Raw genomic sequence first — 21,153 nt, 5'->3', positions numbered from 1 at the left:
TTATTTCTCAAAAAAATTTATTTAATTTTAAATTAAAACATAAATAATTAAAACTTTCCAGTACACGAAAATAAATTAAAATTAATATTTTAAATTTTTTGAATTTTATATTTAATTAGCAAAAATAAAATCGAATAAAATAATTTGTTTAATCATTATTAAGATTATTGATAGTTAGATAAAATCTCTGTATTTAAGGTGAAAATATTTATGGTCTACTTTGGTATCATATGCTCAGAAGTTATATTAGTTAAATCTATTGCTAAATTTTTGTCTATTTCTTCAAATTCACTGAAATGATTTTTGTTTAAATCTACCTCAAAATGGAGATTTGATTTATTTAGCTATAATTCGTTTGATAATTTAGAAGTGTCTTATTTTTAATCATTAAAATTATTTTCTGTTCTGTTGGTATATTAAATTTTGATTAATTTATTTTTTTTTGATTTAGATGAGCATGAATAGCTTACGCTTTTTTACCTTTCTGAGTTGTTAGTTATTTAATTGAATAATTAGAGTTAGTTTTAATTAAATATTGATTTTCTTCTTTGCTACTTTAAATTATTATTAACTTTATTAATAGCTAAAATAACTTACTGCTAATGAATTGATGATATAGAAGTATTTCTAAAACGATCCTACATTGTGTATTGTGCATTTATCTAAGCAAGTATGTTCTTCAGATTATTATAAGGAAAATAAACACCATAGTTTTTCAAGTTCTCCATCACTAATTCAATATTATTGTTTGCTTAATTTTCTTATTTATTTAAACCTAGTTAGCCTAGATAATGTATCAAAAATTTTATGTCTTCATATTAGTTGATTGTGTGGTGTTTGTTTTTTGAAGCTTCTTTTTGCTAGTTTGAAGTAAGGGAATTATTTTTCTGAATTTTAATAATGTTTTATATAAATTTTTAGATTGGTATTTCTTTCTCAGATGTAACGTTATTGCTTGTCTAAATGACTTTATATTAACTTAAACCTTAGGGAATTTATATTTATTATGTTGTCCTTATTTTTTGACTTGAACTTAATGATATTTAATTTTGGCTACTCATTTGTTAAATGGGTTATTTATTGTTTGAGATTAATTTAAGATTTTTGTTAAATATTGCTGCAAACTAATTTATTTCCTCATTGTAATTTTTTTAGTTATTTTAACTAATGCTATTACTATTTATGGAATTACTATTAACCTGTTAAAAATCATGAATTTTTTATTCACCTAAAGAAACAGAACTTCGCTAAGGTTATTCATCAATATTCTGTATCTTTATAGAATTTTAAGATGTAAGTTAACTTATTTGGCTTCCTCTTTTTTGTTTACTGCTGGATTTATTTTATGAACTGTCCTAGTAAAGTGGGTTATTCAAATTACTGTAAAGATTAGAGTTTATTCTTAACTAACTCTCTTAATTGTAAAAATTTTAGCTTAATTGGCTTGGAACTCCAAAGGATTCTGCTTTAAGATCTATATTAACCATATTCTACTATTGCTATTGTGAAGAGATCTCTCCTTCAAATTTACTAGCAATGCTCACTAATGAGCCTATTTTAGGATTCTAAACGTTTTTTTAATTATTTTTAGTAGCTTACTTACTATTTATCTAAATCTACTCCTCTATTTCATCTATTTATCCTTCTTCTTCAATGTCATGAAAACTATTACTTTAAATCATATAGTTATAGTCATAATTTTACATTATGATATCTTAGTTATTATCTAAAATTTCAACTGCTCCTTCTAACAACTCAGAAAGATCTATATAAGAGCACTTTTTCCTTCTCTCAAAAGGAGATCTATTTTAAACTATTTTATTTTCTTACAAGATAATGTTATCTTTATTTGGTAAAAAATGAATGTAAGGACATTCAGATATCAAATGAGTACTAGATTTGCAGGCATAGCAACCAGATTTTATTATAGAAGTATCATTATATTGTAAAATGCTGTCTTTAATCATACAAAATTTTTCATAATCATCAGGGTATTCCTACAATAGCTGAATGAAGTCTTATCTTCTAATGACTAATAATCTACAAAAATCCAAGCTTCTAACTGAGAATGTTCTTTTTTTACCAGTAAAAAAACTGATTTACCCAAAAGAATCTCCACTTTTTAGTTGAATAATTTTGTTTACCATTTACTATCTTTTGGCTATAGGGTGAGAGTAATAACTACAAATTTCGACTCTACCTTTTTCAATAAAGTAAATAGATCCTTCAAAAAAATCTATTTTTTCCTCATCAAAAATAATTTCTTCTGGAGTGAACCTCATTTCCTTTATTAATGGAATTGTCTTTATTATAATCTGTGGACTAAAATTTTCTCTAAATATGGGAGAGTCAATTAATGCTAATTTATTAGCTTCCATTAATAGAGTTTCTCTTAAACCATCAGAGAGCTAATTAATAATTTTTGTTTCTTATGTAACATCCTAAGAAGACTCTTCCCTCCAATAATAATTAAGATACTGTTTAACCTGATACTGTAATTCTTAATTGACTTTCTTATTTTTCATGTAGTTACTAATTACTTTCATATTTTATTTTATATCATTTTCTAAGTGAAAAAACTACTTAAAGATATTACCTAATATAATAAAATTTAGTCAAATTAATATTCTATATTGCTCAACAATTTTTTTAGAGTTATAAAAAGATTTTTTTTAAATGTTTTGGGAGAGAATGAAGTTATAATTAAGGAGGAATTAGAGAATATTATTAAAAGAAAAAAATTTAAAAATGTTTTTAACTTTCTATGTTTTAAATTCATAGATAATTTCCATAGACAATATTAATAATTAAATATTATCTCTAAATCTTAAGAGGTAAAGAAACTTTAATATAAATAAGAGAATTTAAAAATTAAATTTAAACAAACTCTAAACTTTCTAAATTTTTTTGCATTTAAAATATTTATTTATTGTTAATTAAAACCAAAAAACTTTTAATTTACCAACTTAATTAATAGAATAAGCAAATACACCACAACAAATCATCATTGAAAAAACACAGAATATCATTTCTTGTGGATTTTAAGGTGTTATATCTCCATATCCTACAGTAATCATAGTTACTGTGGCATAGTAATATGATTCTAAATATTATATTGTCCAATCAGAGTGATCTATATTTCTAGAGTGCAACCATGTTTGTCTTACTTATCTATATGAAGATTTTAAACCTAAATAAAGCCATAAGCTAGCAAAAAAATGAGAAACAAATAGAATTAACATAAAAACTTGCAATAGCTAAATCATATTGGAAGCTTTTAAGTTTAATTAGAATCTTTCTTCTATAGTCTGAAGCATCTTAAGCAGCTAAGTTATTCTAGTAAAAAAGAAAAACAATAATATATTTTAAACATCTAAGTTATTTTAAACTTCTAATATCTAATCTACTATAAAGCAAATTAAGTAAATTATTAGAGGTACTAAATCACTAAACCAGTTATTTTTAAAAAAATTTACTAAAATTTTAACTCTTGATCTGCACATTTATCCTTAAGTATAGAATCCAGTATTTAGCTTAATAAGAAGATCTAAGATAAGCAAAATAGGGCTTATTATATTAAGTTATCTACCAAGAAGTGATGAAAGAGGTTTTCCATATAGAAAACAAATTGGAATAAAAAACATAATAGTTATACTAATTATGTTAGCAATTAAGTCCCATATCAATTTTATGTTATTTGAAGGATTAAATACCGGATAGTTGATTATGTATTCGATAAATAGCTCCTTAAAGTATTAATACTTCTACTTTTTTTTGAGTAACTCTTTTTTATATTAAGCTTACATTTATTCATTTTATTTAAGTAGATGCTGCATATTTAGGTTTTGGTATAAAGTCTACATTTTATTTGCTAAATGGTAACTATTGTCTTAGCAAAATTCTGATGCCTTATCATTAAGAAAATGAGAATTTTATTTTATTAAATTATGTTTTCTTATGCATGTCCTATTTAACAGATTCTTCATTTTACTTTTGATTTTCATTTTAAATAGCATATTACTAAGTAGATAATTGTCATCTTTATGTTTTTTGAAATCTATTTAGCTATTTATACTTTTAGACATATCTATTATTTTAAAAAAGATATAATTTGATTCTACTATCATTTAATTTATTTAATCATTTACTCAATTTAGAGGTGCGCATACAACAAAAATATTTCTTATAGATAATTTAGTAAGAGTAACTAAGTTATTTTGAACGCTTTTTTTATATTTTAGCCTTATGAATTGAAAACTTTAATAAATTAATTTATGTTATCTCCTTTAATAATTATTTCTACTTTAACTATTGATATAAGAAATTTATAATATTTATGTAAATAGAAGAAATAAATATAATCATGTAATAACTTTATTTAATTGTTTAATCTAAATTAGTTAATATGTATACTGATTCTTTAATTGTGTGTTTTTACCAAATTGTTAAAAATTTTGAACAATAGCATAAAAATAGTGTAAATAAATAGTATAAAAGACAAAAACATCGCTAAAAAAATGAAATATCTATATTTAAAGATTTATATGAAAAAATAGCTTGTATTCTCATTAAACAAGACGATAAAAATTGCTTTTTCTCATAAGGTAATTAAAAATTGTATTCAAAATAAATTTCAAATAATTGAGTTAATATTTGACACCCTCATACATGAATCTTTATGGTATTTTATTAGCCAAATTAAAATAATTTAAATCTAAGATATAAAGACATATACATAAAATTTAATAAAGAAACAAAAACTTTAATTTTAGTAAAATCACCTATTAAATATTTTATATTAATTAATAATTTATTTTTTTCCTTAAAAACTTCATTAACATTTTAAATAGAATTAAATTATTATTATTATAATCAATTATTAAATTAAGAGAAGAAAAATTGAATCAAATTAATTTTAAGAAAGTAACAAAATCAAAAAATGCCATTAATTTTATTTAGGTATTAAATATTTTAACAAGATAATTTTAAAAATTAGTATTTAAAAAAATTCTTATCCAAGTAATTTTACATAGTTATCATATATTTATCTGTATTTTATTTTTTTAATAAAATAGTGTTATAATTTAAATATTTAATTGGTACAAAACAAATACTTACGTCATTTCTTTTTTTGTTTAGATGAATTTGGAATAAAATAAAATTATAACTAATTTTCTAGAAATAATATAGTCAGAATTAGAATTTTATAACATCATAACTTTCAATGAAATATCTGATTTTACAATTGAATTTTTATTGATTAAAATTAAATTGAAATATCAAGTAAGATGATGCAATTAATTGAATGATTTATTAAATTTCATCATATTTTATTTCTGTTAAATTTTATTTGTTTACAAGAAATTGGATATATTTACTATTACTAATTTAAAAAATATGTTTTATCATTAAATAACATATTATTAAAATAGAAATACTTTAACAGTCAAATTTATTTTCTAGCAATATATTACTATTTATGTTACTTTTTATTAGTAAAAGTACATTATTTCTAATATGAAGAATTAAAATAGATTAAAATAATAAAGTTTTTAATTAAAAAGCAAAAAAATTACTCTTTGTCTGTAAAAGAATTTTGATAAGAATGTAAAAAATTAGAAGAAAACTAAAATCTGTAAATTTATAAAAATTTTGATAATAATTAAGCTCAATATTATATTTTAATTTCTCTTGATTTCAAAAATTTGATAAACAAAAAATTGATAATAAATTTATCGTGTGAATATTAAAAATTAGAGTTTTTTTTATAATTTAATTTTATATAAAGAATATGAGACAATCATCAAATTATTTTTATAATTATTATGTGTTTTAAATCTAATTTAATTGCGAATATTCTAATTTATATTGAATTTTATAAAAATATTTAATTCTTTATGTTCTTATAAAAGAAATTTACTTCATTTAGATATAAGTCTGTTTAATTGAGTGGTATAGACCTAATTTTATAACAAATTAACTTCATACGATTTATGTTGAAAATTTTTCATTGTTATCTTGCATGAAACACGGAATATTCATAAAAATAATATGAAGAGTCTTTCTTAAAGAAGAATCAATTGCATACTAATTATTTGCAGTTTGACTAATATTTATATTCAATTTATAACTTTTTTTATAATTAATTTAGATAGAAAAAAAGACTTTATCAAAAAAAGAAAGAAATAAACAAAAAGAAAATAAACCAAAGAAAAAGTAAAGAAAGTAATAAAAATGGACAATCAAAGAGTTCCATTTCCAACAAAAGCAACAAATAACCCAAATTAATTCTTTTCGGCTTTCGAAAGAAATCAAAGTAAAATCGCACATTTATTAAATAAAATCTTTTATTAAAAAATTTTATATTTGATTTAGACAACAGAAACAATCCATATAATCTAGGTAGAAAAATACTATTTTACTTGTTTGTTTCTTTATTTACTTGATTTTGCTCTATAAATTTTGTTATACTTTTTGATAAATACAAAATCAACTAAATCCTATATTAAGTAAATCTATTAGTTTAGAAAGAAAATAAAAGAAAATCAGTCACTGATTCTTTCTAAATGACTATTATTCACTAATCAATTAATTAATTGATTGATTTATAGATTTACTTAGAACAACTGTCTCATTTCCTTTGGATTCAAAATAGCTTTCATTTAATTCCAATCCTCCAGAAATTAAAAATTTTTTGATGATTGCTAGCTAAACATTTCATTAAATCTTTTTGGCAATATTATTTTTCTTTTTCTAAATTAATTTGATTAACTCCATTTGTTTGTCAATCTATTTTTGATAAGTTAGCGCTATTTGAACCAATCAAAATTCAAAAAAAAACCTTTATAATAAGCAAGACTAGTTATATGAAACTAGGAAAATAATATCAAAACTGAACTCAAATTTATTTTTAATGCTAAAAATTTACTCATTACAATAATTATATATTTAGATGAATCAGGAGAATAGATATTCAATCGAACTTTTACCAGAAGCATTGAATCAAGTCATTGGGATAATGATAATTCTAACTTGTTGGCTGATTTAGAGGAACTTGATTAAATTAAATAAAAACAAGCAGATCAAAGAAACTCAAATAAAAATGATTTTTCAAAGTTAGATAAATAATATTTGAACGAGATGCTCTAATAGTAGTAAAAAAAAATAGGCAACATTTTAGAAGTGAGCTCACCTCAAAAAAGCAGTCCATAAATACCTTAAAAATAAGAAAATACTTTCTTTCCTGATCAAGATTTAAAGTTTAAAAAGCAAACAAGTTAAAAAAGATCTGCCCTCTAAGGATCCTTTAATATGTTCCATGGCAAAGATGATAACAGACTAGGGGAAACCTTAATTTCTGAATATGTCAGCGAAGACTTCCACAGTTAACACAATTCACCCTTAAAAGAGTTAGTTATCACTTAGACTTAGGTTGGCGGAAACAATTAAAATAATCCCTCTTATTTACATACAAATCAAAATCAAAATTAACTAAGTGTTTTGATAAGCTAATAAGAAGATAATGCATAGTCTACTTCACATGTTCATAACGAATAATCAGTGCTTTCTATTCTAAAAGAGCATGAGCTTGAAAAACCTGTAAAAATTGCTATATTTTATTAATTCATTATTTATTTATTATTCTCCTATTTTGAATCTTAGAATTAACTTGCCATTTTTTTTTCTTTTTTGCAGTCAGTGCATTTCATAAAAAACTTTTATTTAACATTTGAAAATAAACAATTGTTCAAAAGACGAAAATTTGGTCATCAAAAATTTTTTTCTCTTAACTCTTTATTTGAGCTTCATGATCAATTAATCAATCTTAGCTAAATTTTTAACATTTGTATTATTTTATACATTTACTGCTCTTAAATTTTAAATAAAAAAGTTGACTTTTTAATGTTCTTAGAAACACTATTACGATGAAGCTATTAGCTTTACAAGCCTTTCATTTTGATTTAAAATAAATAAATCATTTTAATCTTTCAATAAATAAATGAATAAATTATGATCAAATGATTGCAATTTTTATGATTTTTAAATTATCAGATTTGTTTGATATTAATTTTACAATATTACTGTTATAGCGCTCAACTTTATTAGCAATTATATATCAAAATTTAAAATTTAGGAGTTTTTAAAATAGTATGAAATAAATAACATCACTCTAAAATATTTCAATCACGTTAAAATAATTATTGAATTAATTAAAAAGGTATATATAAACGTTATGGTTGCGGGAGCTCAAGGCTTAGGAAAATCTACTTTTATTGATGCATTTCTCAATAAGGTATTTATTACATTAAATCTAAAATAGATCAGCCTATTTTTTAAATTCTTCAAATATTATTCTTAGTGCTATACAAATATAAATTTGTGATATAGTAATTAATAATCAAAATATCGGGAAAAAAAGATAATCAGTCACTAAAATTAATTACTTTATCTATTTGATCTAACAAAATTTTAAAATAATCTGATTTATTATCATCGATCGCCTTTGTTTTGTATTAATTTATTTTTTGTCATCCAAAAAGAAATTTCATAAAGAATAGCCTGACGTCATCAGACCAAAGACAGAGGAAATTGTTGAAGTAACTGGCATTCGTACTGAAAACAAAATAAAATTGCACTTAAATATGATCGATACACCTGGATACTCTGAAGAAACAAACATTGATGAATGGATTGATAAAATTATTAAACATATCGTGGGCAAGGTAAAGCAGACAAATTAAATTTACAAATTTTGAGTTTCATTATTGTTTGTTAATTTTTTTTCTATCTCAAAAAATTTAAAAATACGTTTTTAATTTATTTTTAAATTGAACAAATTTTTAATGAGTTCTCAATGCAGTTTTACTGTTGAATAATGAATGACATTCTTAAATAAATTATATAACTGTTAATAAATAGTTTGAGAATTACAAATTATTTGAAGATAAATTGATCGAAGATATAAAAAGTGTTTAGTAGGAAGATGATAAAGATTGCAGGGTATTTATTTAAATACTATTACTTTTGATATGTGTTTTAGATAATTAATTTAACATGGTTCTTTTTAAATATTAAAGGTACACGTTTGTCTCTATTTTATATAAGGAAGAAGCATTTCTAAATTTGATTAAAAAGCTATTCTCAAACTTTAAGAACATGTTAGCATTATTCCTATCTTAGCAAAAGGAGATACTTACATGATTGAAGAAGTGAAATAAATCAAGCAAAATATTATTAAAGATGCACATGATAATAAAATAAGCTTTTTTGATTGTGAAGCAGTAATTAATATTTTATCATTTATCAAATTTAAAAATTATAATTTTAAATATTTTAAATACATTTTTACAAAAAATCATTAGCCCTTAAAGAACGATAAAGAAAGACTCTAAAAATTGAGGAATGGACCTTTTGGACATTCTCCACCATTCCTTATGATATCTTCTGTATAAAAAATAGAAATAGAAAAATAAAAAATATATGCAAGGTAACATAATCTAAACATTTATTTTTTTATTTCAAAATCATAAATAATCTTAAAAAGTAAATGTGCTTGTTTAATATATACTTTTTTATTGATAGAAAATACCCTTGGGGAATATGTAAAATAGAAGATCCAGAACATTCTGATTTCTTGCTTCTTTATCAACTTTTGATTGGATACTTCATCGCTGATCTTAAGAAACTAACTGATATTATCTACAAGCAATATTTGAAAAAGAAGAAAAAATAAATAAAAGAAGAAAAGAAAAATAAATAGAATCAGAAATTAATTGGAGGAGGTGTTGCCTTAGCCATAGCAGGATTACTTGGCTTTATCAAATATTAAGCCATTAAATGAAAATGTATCTAATCTTCTCATAATGCTAAATCAAGAAAAATTATTTAAATACCTTTCATAAAAACTTTAGTAAATTTTGATAAGTAAAGCAACTCAAAATATATTTCATTTGCTATAAAATAAACAAAGTAAGTACTAAAATTGTAAAATACAACAAATCATTATGTGAAAAAAAAATAATTACTTTATATTATAACAATATCTAATATCAGCAAGTAGGAAATAGTACGTACTATTCTTTAAAATCGGGCTTTTATATATAATATAAAATATAATTAAACACTATTTGTTTCCCTTGAGTTGAATAATAATAATTAAATTATTAATCAACTTATTGAAGGAAATGAATTAATCAAATTTGATAGCCATAAAAAATAATGTTAAAACTTTCAACCTATATAATAATAATACCATATAATTAATGTATCTTACTTTTCTACTTAAAAAAATATAAAACTTCATAACTAACGAATTAGCTTAGTCCATAATTGCTATTTGCTGATAGATAATAACTAAATAAAATAATGAAAAAATTAATCCACTAAATAACTATTTAAATATTTTAAAAACAGAATTGTCGAATATACTCTATATTAAATATTTACTCTATATTATATTACTTTATATAAAAGCAGTATATAAAAATAAATTTACAACCTAGCTCAACTTAATTTAATCAACAAAAATTTCTTGAATTTTTTAAAACTAACTTTCCTAAATTTTTTAAAACTTTCCTGTTCTAATATTTTTTTTTTAGACTTAATTCAATCCCAAATTTATTAGATATGATATATAAATTGTACTCATTTACATATTCAATCTTATTGTAAATAATAATAGTTATTATTATTTAATATTTTAACTTTTTAAATTTCAAGACTTAAAATAAATTCAGATACTTTTATTACTATTTTTTATGATAAATTTAACAAAAAATGTATGGATATTATTTAATGCAGTTAATATTCTTTTATATTTTAAAAAATATTTAATTTTATTAAAGACTTTTATCTAATTAAATCTATTTTATCTCAATATGTGGAGAGCAAATAATTTATAAAATATTAAAAATATTACATAAATTATAGCTTTTTTTAAATAACTTCTGCTTTTGTTGGCTAAATTTTAGAATTTAAGTTTAAAATTATTAATTTATTTAAATTATTTAAACTTAATTTAGTTAAAAAATAATAATAGTAAGTAAATTAAATGTGAATATGTTTATATAGAAATATATTTATTTTACAAATATTTTTAATTATTTACAATTATTCATTTTCAAATTTATTTTATGATTTGGAAATTTTTTCAATCATCAAAAGGAAAATTTACTTAAAAATTTAATTTATTTTTATATAACATTTTATAGCTTTGCATTAAAAGAGTGACTAAGCATGATAGAAAACTTTTAAAAAGGCTTAATTAAAGCTTCTCTACAGAGAGAATATTTTATCATTTAGGGATATTAAAAAGCTTAGTTTAACATATATTTTAGCACTCTTAATAGTAAGTTAGTTTGGTGATTAATTTTATTGTATATTTAATTTTATTTATAATTTTAATTATTTAAAATTTTTATTTTATAATTAATTGTTTGTTGTTAATTTTAAAGGAAAATTTATAGTCAAAATTCTGAAGTGTTAAATAAATACATTAAAATTTAGTATTTCAGCAAGATATTTTAGAAAGAAAGTCTTTAAGTATTGATAAGTACTAAATATCATCTTTTGAACTTTCCTCCTAAATACTTTTTCTTGTATAAATATCCTCAATCTCTTTGATATTTAGTGCAATAGTTTTATTAAGTAAGCACTGTATAAATTATTGAGTTTTCTAAATAGTTTAGCTTTAAAATGTCTATAAAAACTACTAATAGGAATCTTCACTTATGACAATAGATTCTAACTGATTATAATTCATGTCATACTTTGTTGTATTCGATTTTTTCAGTATATTTATTAGCTAATTTTAGTAAACAAGAAGCTTGCTCTACCAATCACTTTTCTCAAATACTGAAAAGGAAACAACTTCAATAATAATTTTAAAATATTTGATAGAGCTTGATACATCAAACTAAAGACAGTTAAGAGCATCTATTAAGTCATAATAATTTTCTTCATATAATGAATCTTTGAATATTCCACAACAATAAAAAACTGAAGCTAAGTTATAGTCGTTCTAATTAATAATAAATGTGAAATGAATATTTTTTGAAATTGTAAAAGTCTTAATTTAATTTGTTAATAAATATTAAAAATTTATAAATTAAATTAATCGAATTAATAGGATTACATTTTATTTTTAAATTTCTCCAAGGAGATTGAATATTCTTCCTTTGCAAACAAGAGAAGATTATGCAGTACTGCAGTGAGAAGAAATTAGAGCTTTTACATAGAATTTTTCAGCTACACTAATATTTTGATACTCTTAAAGATATATATTTCCCAAATTAATGTAACATTCTGTGTAATAATTATTTATTTCGAGAGCTTAATTATAGTATTGTATAGCTTCTTGAGTTTTATCTAAATTCCTGAGAGTTATTGCAATATAAAAAAGTGCTTCGTAATTATTTGAATCATATTTATAAGCTTGTTCATAAAAAAATAGAGCATGCTGCGATAAATCCAACCAAACTCTAAGCAAATGCCCTAATTTAATTAAAACCAAGCCAATAGGTTTAATTTTTAAGTTTAATTATATTAAGCTATATCTGTTTGATTCTTCTACAAACTAGTTAAGTATTATTTTTGAGTGTTCATTAACTAAAGATTACAAAAAGCTATTCAAATCATTTTGTTCTGTATTGATTTATTATTAATCTAATTAAGATACAACATCTTAAATTGCTTACATACCTTTGTTTTCAAATTTCTAACCACTCGAATCACCTTAAACCATTTTACTCTTTTATTAAAAATGTTTATTATTTATTACACAAAACTTTAAATAAATTTGATTATTTGTTGCAAACTTTTTAAGTAAATAAAAAAAATCAGAATTTTTTGAGAAAGAGTATCAAGGAAGTATGAATGAAAAATAAATATTAACTTTTTAAACAAAATTCAAATAGATTAAAATAAAATAGCTTACTTGAAGTAGCTTTAAGTCTCTATAGAGTGAATTAAGGTTAGGGTGATTGTATAAAATGGAGCTAGATTAACACTGCTCAATGTAATCAATCAAAGATATTAATATATGGATGAATTATTTTGTTGGAGATTTTAATATTGTGTAAATCATTTCTAAAAAGAAAATCAACTCATTTTAGTAAACTTCTTTCAAAGTTGTATTTTAAGTTTATTAATTATAATTCTTCCATTCTTCGAAAATAAATGTCTTTTCTGTGTTTTTTTAAGACGGTTCTTGCTATAAAATAGGATTTGTTTATTTATTTATAAAAGATCCTGAAAATTGTTTATCAATTAAATGAGAAGCAGCTATGTGTTAAGATGAAAGAACAGTTTATCTTATGTAAAGAAACTTTTATTCTATTTTTTTGACTGCACTGTCGCTTTCTTCTTCTTTCCTTTAGCAAAGGATTCCAAGAAAGCAAACATAAGCTTCTACGAGAACTATAACAAGATAATCAGATAAACCCATTTGTAAGAATAAAGAAGTAGCAGGCAATAGACAACTTAAGGCATCATTTAATTCTCCATTTTGCTAGAATGCTCTGCTTAAATAAATCCAATTCTTAGCATACTTAAATAGTAATGCTTTATCTTTTTCATTCAATTAAAGGTGATTAAAACTTATTTTATTTTGCTAATTTACTAACTAAGAAGGAACTTTCGTGATTGAAATATCGTCTATTGCACTTATTGTAAGTACAGGTTTTCCTCCTTTTTGTCTTGCATTTTATAAGAAGTTGGTATTACTATTTATTGCATTATTTTATTGTAATCCACTGATTCCTTAAAACAATTATACTTCTTAATTGTTATTATAGTTGTTTTTAGCATGAATATAAGGACTTGATTAAGAAAAATTAATGTTTCTTTGAGAAATTGCAGGATCTTTACACTCCTGTGTATTTAAAATAATAAAATTGTTTGCATGTTCATCAAAAAAATCAACAGATTTTTCACTGGTTCTGTTAATTAAATTATCAAACATAGATTCTATTCTTTTTTGATGATACTGAGCCAGCGTTTTAGTATCTTTCTTGGGTTAATTATTCTAGTTAATAACAATATTTTTTGCACTGTTTCCATTATGGAAGGCTTTTATAATGCCAATTCCACTAAATGCAAATTATTTTTCTTCTATATCTTGATCAACTTTATCAAGCTAAAATTCTTGTACATTATTACCTTAATAACTAGCTTTTTTTGTTAATGAATTTAAATATTGAGACATATTTTAATTTTTTTTATCACTTTTCGAAAGCAAATAATTATCTTTTATAATTTTTTTCTAAAAGTGAGCATTCCCTTTATTAGATTTATTTTATCCACTTTAGAAACTGCTTTACTTTTAGATTTACAGATTTAAATTATTTTCATTTTAATTAAAGCAGTTTTATTATATATTCTATTATGATTCGTTCAATATATTCTTATGAGAGGAGTCATTTAAGTTGTTTACACCTACAAAAGTGCCACTAGGTAAGCACTAAGGTTTAACCTCAAAACTAGTAAACTGTATATCGCAGTCCGTATGTGTATTCTATGTACCTGGTTGATAATCTTTTAGTTAAATATTTTAGAGATATTATTAACTTTACAAACAAAAAAATTTGAGCTTTCTCTAATACTTACAAATTTTATGTAATTAATTATTTTTAAAGTTTTTAAAGAACAGTTAAAGAATTACTTTCTTGTTTATATTTCTATTGAGAGTTAATATGTCTTTTATTTTTATGCATCTAAATAGATTAATTTTCGTCATTAATGCTCGGTGGAATAATCCTCTGTATCGTTGTATTATTAGATTATTAGTTTTATTTATCCTATCCTATTTAAAAAGATAATTAATTGATCATTATCAAGCCAAAATTTATATTTTTGCTAATCTATCTTTTTCTAAATATAATGTCAAAATAATTAACAAACCTCTATAATTTTAATGAATTGGCATGAGGTCTTATACATTGAAATCAGATTTTGAAGGTTTCCTCTAAATTATATAAGTATAACAGTTAAATAAAATTTACTGTAAATGATTACTCTAAGAGCTGAAAAAACAATAAATTTATGATTTAAAGAGCTTATAATCTCTATGCAAAACTCCTTTACAACTTCAAAGAATTGTTTTGTTTTAAAATTGATTATTTAAATGATTTTCATTCAGTAATATAATTTTTCTAATAAAACATACGCTATTTTGTTTAGAGCTAGGAACTCCTTTTGATGTACAAGAGCCCATACTTATTTTAATTACTTTTGTATTGATTGCACTTTAATTTTAATTAACAACTCTTTTTCAAAGTAAATATTTATAAGTTTATTTAATTAATTCATTTTAACTTTTAATAATGCTTAATAATATCAAAATCAATTAACAAATTCAGCAAGAGACTAACTTAAAAATTCAAAGAATATTTTGCAGCAGTTTATAGTGGTTAAAGAAACTCTTAAAAGGTAACCATAATTAGAAATAAGAAAAGCTATCCATCAATTTAATTTTAAGTATTTTCAAAGTTTGTTAAACAACTCGCTAATTTCTGGCCTTTCAATTAATAATTTAAATTTAAATTATTTTTATAAGTTTAAAAAATAATTTTTATTATCAATTCTTTGCTAGCTTTAAAAAGAAAAAATATGAAATAGTCAAATTTATATTTCATAAATTAAACTTAAGTATAAAAAAATGCTTATTATATCACTAAATTATTAAGTAAAAAAAGTCAATAAAACTAATTTTGGGTTTTAAAAGCAATTTTTTAGCTTTTGAAATAATTAGACCAAACTTTTTATTTTAAATTAAATTTTGATTCTAGTTTTGTAGCTTAGTAGATTTAATTTATTTTATCTAATGCAGAATATCTAGCTTTATTTCCTTGATCTAATATTCAAAAATTTTAACATAAATATGTGTTAATGAAAAAGTTACATGTAACTTGAAATTTTGATTATTTTATGGGTTTTCACTATAATTTGTGGTAAGCTATAAATTATATATCTAATTCTTTTTCTATTTAAAAGGCCAAATAAATTTAAAATTTATAAAATAAGTTTTAATTATTAGATTATTTTTTAATTAGTATCTGGCTTAAAGTAAATATTTTAAACCTAAACTCCTCCAAATAATAAAAGGATTTGTATTAATTCTATTTTGATTGGAATAACTATGAAAGGATATCTTCATTTTATAGTTTTTATTTATGAATGTTTCTCACTTAAAATATTTACTTACCAATCAAAATTTAATTTAGAATTTAGCATCGATAAATTTAGTAATGAATGCTATTGATTGTAAGGAATAAATGAATGAGGAAATGAGGCAGAAAATAAATAAAACGATAATAAATACAAAATATTAATAATAAATTAATTATAAGTCTTCTTATTAATAGCTTTAGTTGAGCACTTAAATAGCTAATTCAAATCTTAATAAAAATAAATAGTAAATAGCACGATTATATACAAATTTAAAGTTTATAAAATTACATTAGCATAAATATAATTTATAGTCAGCTACAAGAAAATATATAGAATATTATTAGTTATTTAGAATCTTTGAAATAAGTTATGTATTAGCAATAACCTCCATATTAAAAACCTTCTAAATAAGGTGGCTTATATTCCCTTAATTTAGGATAAAATAATGGACCTTATTTAACTAAAGACATTATGATAACAAATCATAAAAGTCTTTAGCTTTTAAACGGTAAAGATGAAGTTGCCAAGAGTGCAGCCAGCATTCTTTCAGGAGTTGGAACTTCTATTTTAAATGCTCCAACAGTAATATATGAACCTCCTGATATTTATGATGAAAGAACATAATAATTTACAAATTATGATGAAAGGTATCAAAGTAAACTCTCAGCATCTGATAGTATGAATAGCGTAACTTAGCTTATTATGGTAATAGGATTTATTTTTTTGTATATAACTTTATATAAAAATATGTATTCTATAAAATTTATATGCAAACAAGCTTATTTTGGTTCATTAATTTTTAAATAAATAACTTGCATAAAGCTCTCTAAAGAAATTGCAAAAAAGTGTGCTAATAGGATAAACAATTTTATAAAAAATTGAAATGAAGCAAATAATTTTTTATGATTAAATTATATCTGTAAAAAAAGGAACGAGTTTCAAGAGCGAAAGAGTCTTCAAAAGAATATGAGGAATTAGCTAACGAGTACAAAAGAGATTTAGAAAATATATAGCATACTATACATAATAACAATATCAACAATATAAAAGAAATATAACCGATGCTTAGAGAGTTTCACTAAAGATTAAAAGAAAGGCTTTAAGAAGAAAAAAACGAAAACTATAAATTATAAAGAGAACTAGAGTAACTAAATAGAGATAAACTATAGCTCTAATAATAACTGTTATTTTGCAGTAAACGTGTTTAAGATTTGCAAAAGTATACAGGTATTTTAAATGTAGAACCTTAGTATAATGAAGGTAGTGATGATGAAGATTAAGAATCTGATAATGATTGAAAAAATTAAAAAATTTTAATTTAATTTGCTTATGTATTTGAATTTATAAAAAATAAATGTATAGAATTTAATAAAATTAAAAAAATAATTTTAATTAAAAACTATTTCAATTATGATATTGAATAATTATGAAATTTAATCGACGTTTTAATTTATAATAAATTAATTTGATTTCAATTCAACCAACAACAAGAATCTATTTAATTGTATAATTTAATTTAATTAAATACAATTTAAGAATTAATTAATTTTATATAAAATTGCAATTAATTATTTTATAATTGTTGTTACTCATCAAATACTTACTTTCTTATAATTTATTTTAAGTTCTACTATATAATTCCTTTTTTTTAAAAAAAATATTTTTCAAAAGTAGTTAATTTATTTTAATAAATTAAATTTTAAATTAAAAAATTTTTAACAAGAGTTATAAATCTTAGGGGTTTAATTTAGGATAACACAAAGTAATTTAAATTTTAGATTACTAAACTAAAAATAAAATAGTTTGAAGGTCTAATTGTTAAAACTTTTGATTAATTTTATTTTTATAAAATATATTTTATTATTCTTGAAAATAAAAATATGACATTTTAATCTTAAATTAATTAATTAATTATTTTATGACTAATTAAATTGGTATAAAATTTTAAATTTAAATAGAAGGAAGAAAATTAAAATTAGCATTAACATTAAATAATGTAAAATGATAAATTAATTTTATTGCAAGTAAAAATAAATTTAATGCAAACAAATTAATATATGAATGATAATCAAAATCTGGTTAATAGTTAGAAAATTTGTTTGGATAAATGAAAGCAAATAAATAAATAAATTGAAGAAAAGAGTAGAATAATGAATTAAAATGATAAAATAATTAAGTAAAATATAAGAAAGAAAAGAATAAGAGTAGAGAATAAATATGAAAAGAAACAATTAGAATCGAAAGCGAAGTGTTAATAAATATGAGAAATTGAATGAAAATATCTTTCAAGATTAGAGAGAATCTTTATTTGTTTATTTATTGTGTTAATGATAATTAATCACTATGAATGGGTTTTTAAATTTTGCAAAATAAAAAAATAAATCAAAAACAAAAATTAATTAAAATATATTGAATAATATTCAAAATTAATATTGAATCTATTATCGTTTTAGTTAGAAAGCAAAAAAAAGATACAAGATGGGTGATCCTTTTTCATATAATGGTGGTTCAATGCTTGCCATGAAGGGTGAATAATGTGTAGCAATAGGTGCTGATCGTCGTTTGGGTGCATAATTCCAAACTGTAGCCACCAATTTCCAAAAGGTTTTCAGAATCTAAGATAATATTCTTTTAGGTTTGACTGGTCTTGCAACTGATGTTTAAACATTGTAAATTAAAAATAAATGATTATTGAATTAGAATTTAAAAGAAAAATGTTTAATTCACGAAATGTCATAAATAAAAAACACAATTTCATCAATAGATGAGATAGTAGACATTAAATGAACACTTTTCATGAGCTTTCAATAACTAACAGAAGCCATATATTTACTTTTTTAATTTAAAATATAGCCACCGTTTAATTTAATATAAAGTAAACTTATACAGACTTAGAGAAAATAAAGACATGAAAGTTAATACTTTTGTAAATCTTATTTCTGCTACTCTCTACGAAAAAAGGTAAACAAACCAAACCTATTTTCTACTTTAACTTAAGACGCAAATCATTAAATATCTTTTGTTGATAAACTGTTTGGTGTAAAAACGTAAAGAATGTCAATCAAAATTAATTAATGAGATTGTCATCTTTACTTGGAGAATACATCTTATTAATAAAGTTATTCAAATAAATGTTATTAAGGAAGGCTTTTTAAATTAGATTTAAAATCTTTGCACAATTTAATGAATCGTAAAGACAATAAAAACATTTATAAAGAGCTTTTTAATTTAAAAATAAAAGAGGAAAGATTTGCTAAAGATTATTTATTTATTTATTTTTAGATAATAAAATCACAATAATTAGATGATTTACATTAATTTTATTAATTTGGTAATAAATCATTTTTAAACTAAAATAGATGGGGTCCTTATTTTGTTTCACCTATTGTTGCTGGTTTAGAATATGATGAAGTAAAAGGTGTTATTCCAATCACTGCTACTTATGACTCTATCGGTTGTACCTCTATTGAAGGAGAATTCTAAGTTGGAGGAACTGGTGCTGATGGTTTAATAGGTTCTTGTGAATCCTTCTGGAGAAAAGGTCTCAAGCCCGATGAGTTAGAAGACATCGTTGCATAAAGTTTAAGTGCTGGTTGTGATAGAGATATTCTTTCAGGTTGGGGTGGAGTAGTCTACACATTGTAAATATATTTAAAATAATTAGCAAATAAATAAATTTTTTATTTAAAATTAGAACCAAAGACAATTTATCAGTAAAAGTACTTAAGACCAAGCAATCTTGATTTTTATATAAAAACAATAATAACTTTTATGCAAATTAAAACAATATTAAAATTAAATAAAAAATTTTAAAACACCTTATTTTTTATGTTTTATATGAATAATGTATTTTCCTCAGATTTAAGTTTTCTTGATACAAAAAATAACTAAGTAAGCACTTAATATATTTAGCACTACTAGAATAAAAGTAAATGAAAAATAAGCTAAAAATAGAATATTCATTTTCAACTTTCATTTCTCGAAAAATAAAATTAAAATTAAACAAATTTTAAAAAAATTAAATTATAAAATTCTTATTTTAAATTCAATATGAGTGTATTAAAGTAATAAAAATTTTCATAACTTTAAAATTAATTAATGCTAACATGAATAAATTTAAGTAAATTATTTTAGATTTAAAACTAATATAAATATTTCTAACCAATTATTCTGTTATTATAAAAAATCAAGTAAAAAAATTTATTAAAATAAATAATTAGTTGAATAAATTAAATATTAATATTAATTTAAATAAATTGTTTTAGATTTAAAACTAATATAAATATGTTTAACCAATAGTTTTGTTATTGTAAAAAATAAGTTAAAAAATGTATTAAAATAAATAATTAAATAGTTGTATAAAATAAATTATTGATAACAATATATTTAAACAAACTATTTAAATAATTGCAAATATTTAAAATAGAGAAGTGTTAAAAATTAAATTTTTTAAAATGAAAAATAATTTTTAAAAACAATTCTTTGTAATAAATTTAAATAAATAAAAATAGAATAAATTTCATACAAATAGATCGAATTCTTTTTTAAAAATTCTTCAAAAAATTAACAAACAATTTTAAAATATAATAAAAATTTGTATTTACATAAAAAATGAACAATTTGAATAAATAAAAATATTTTAATTGCTTTTTTTAAATTAGAAAATAAGAAATAAATTTAAAATAGTGTTTGTGATATTAATAAAAAATATTGTTAATTACCAACTTTATTTCACACTCTTAATTGGTTAATAAATTTAAATTTAAAATTTTATTTGCCAAATCTTATTTTACATGAAAAGCAAGCATCAATTATTTATTTTAAAAATCAATCAATAAATTATGAAATGAAAATTTCAAGTAAAACTATAAAACACAAAGATTAATAGATAGACAGTACACTTGCAAAGTAGAAAGAATATAAAAATAGATTGAGAAACTAACATGTTGGATTATATAAAATGGATTTTAATACGAGTAATTTTTA

The 21,153-nt window shown here is 21.3% G+C and overlaps 5 protein-coding genes across 5 annotated transcripts; 3 read left to right on the top strand and 2 right to left on the bottom strand. All coding sequences in view use genetic code 6, as the record gives it.

Moving 5' to 3' along the window:
• Positions 1-152: 152 nt before the first annotated feature.
• Positions 153-3,806, bottom strand: TTHERM_00316570 (cyclic nucleotide-binding domain protein; the record flags this gene model as incomplete). The annotated part of the gene is made up of 4 exons (XM_001021349.2): positions 153-2,596; positions 2,963-3,166; positions 3,249-3,336; positions 3,477-3,806. 4 exons carry the CDS (start codon positions 3,804-3,806, stop codon positions 153-155), a joined length of 3,066 nt encoding a protein of 1,021 aa, XP_001021349.2.
• Positions 3,807-6,234: 2,428 nt separating this feature from the next.
• Positions 6,235-9,841, top strand: TTHERM_00316560 (septin protein; the record flags this gene model as incomplete). Its single annotated transcript, XM_001021348.3, has 9 exons — positions 6,235-6,316; positions 6,376-6,402; positions 6,953-7,599; positions 8,219-8,293; positions 8,541-8,723; positions 8,920-9,000; positions 9,078-9,281; positions 9,363-9,487; positions 9,583-9,841. The coding sequence occupies 9 exons, from the start codon at positions 6,235-6,237 to the stop codon at positions 9,839-9,841; spliced, it is 1,683 nt and encodes a 560-aa protein (XP_001021348.2).
• A 1,668-nt stretch (positions 9,842-11,509) lies between these two features.
• Positions 11,510-15,268, bottom strand: TTHERM_00316550 (tetratricopeptide repeat protein; the record flags this gene model as incomplete). Its single annotated transcript, XM_001021347.2, has 6 exons — positions 15,164-15,268; positions 14,899-14,962; positions 14,660-14,800; positions 12,935-14,532; positions 12,134-12,748; positions 11,510-12,019 (listed from the first exon to the last, which is right to left on the bottom strand). Exons 1-6 carry the CDS (start codon positions 15,209-15,211, stop codon positions 11,510-11,512), a joined length of 2,976 nt encoding a protein of 991 aa, XP_001021347.1. The 5' UTR covers positions 15,212-15,268.
• A 1,268-nt stretch (positions 15,269-16,536) lies between these two features.
• On the top strand, positions 16,537-17,465 carry TTHERM_00316540 (hypothetical protein; the record flags this gene model as incomplete). The annotated part of the gene is made up of 2 exons (XM_001021346.3): positions 16,537-16,872; positions 17,097-17,465. The coding sequence occupies 2 exons, from the start codon at positions 16,537-16,539 to the stop codon at positions 17,463-17,465; spliced, it is 705 nt and encodes a 234-aa protein (XP_001021346.1).
• Positions 17,466-18,645: 1,180 nt separating this feature from the next.
• TTHERM_00316530 (proteasome subunit beta type protein) lies at positions 18,646-19,910 on the top strand (the record flags this gene model as incomplete). The annotated part of the gene is made up of 4 exons (XM_001021345.3): positions 18,646-18,836; positions 19,021-19,128; positions 19,527-19,808; positions 19,862-19,910. 4 exons carry the CDS (start codon positions 18,646-18,648, stop codon positions 19,908-19,910), a joined length of 630 nt encoding a protein of 209 aa, XP_001021345.1.
• Between the last annotated feature and the right edge of the window lie 1,243 nt (positions 19,911-21,153).

This window comes from Tetrahymena thermophila (genome assembly GCF_000189635.1).
Source record: "Tetrahymena thermophila SB210 genomic scaffold scf_8254548, whole genome shotgun sequence".
NCBI lineage: Eukaryota > Ciliophora > Oligohymenophorea > Hymenostomatida > Tetrahymenidae > Tetrahymena > Tetrahymena thermophila.
The sequence above is the reverse complement of the archived record's forward strand: the minus strand, read 5'-3'. Positions and strand labels throughout refer to the sequence as shown.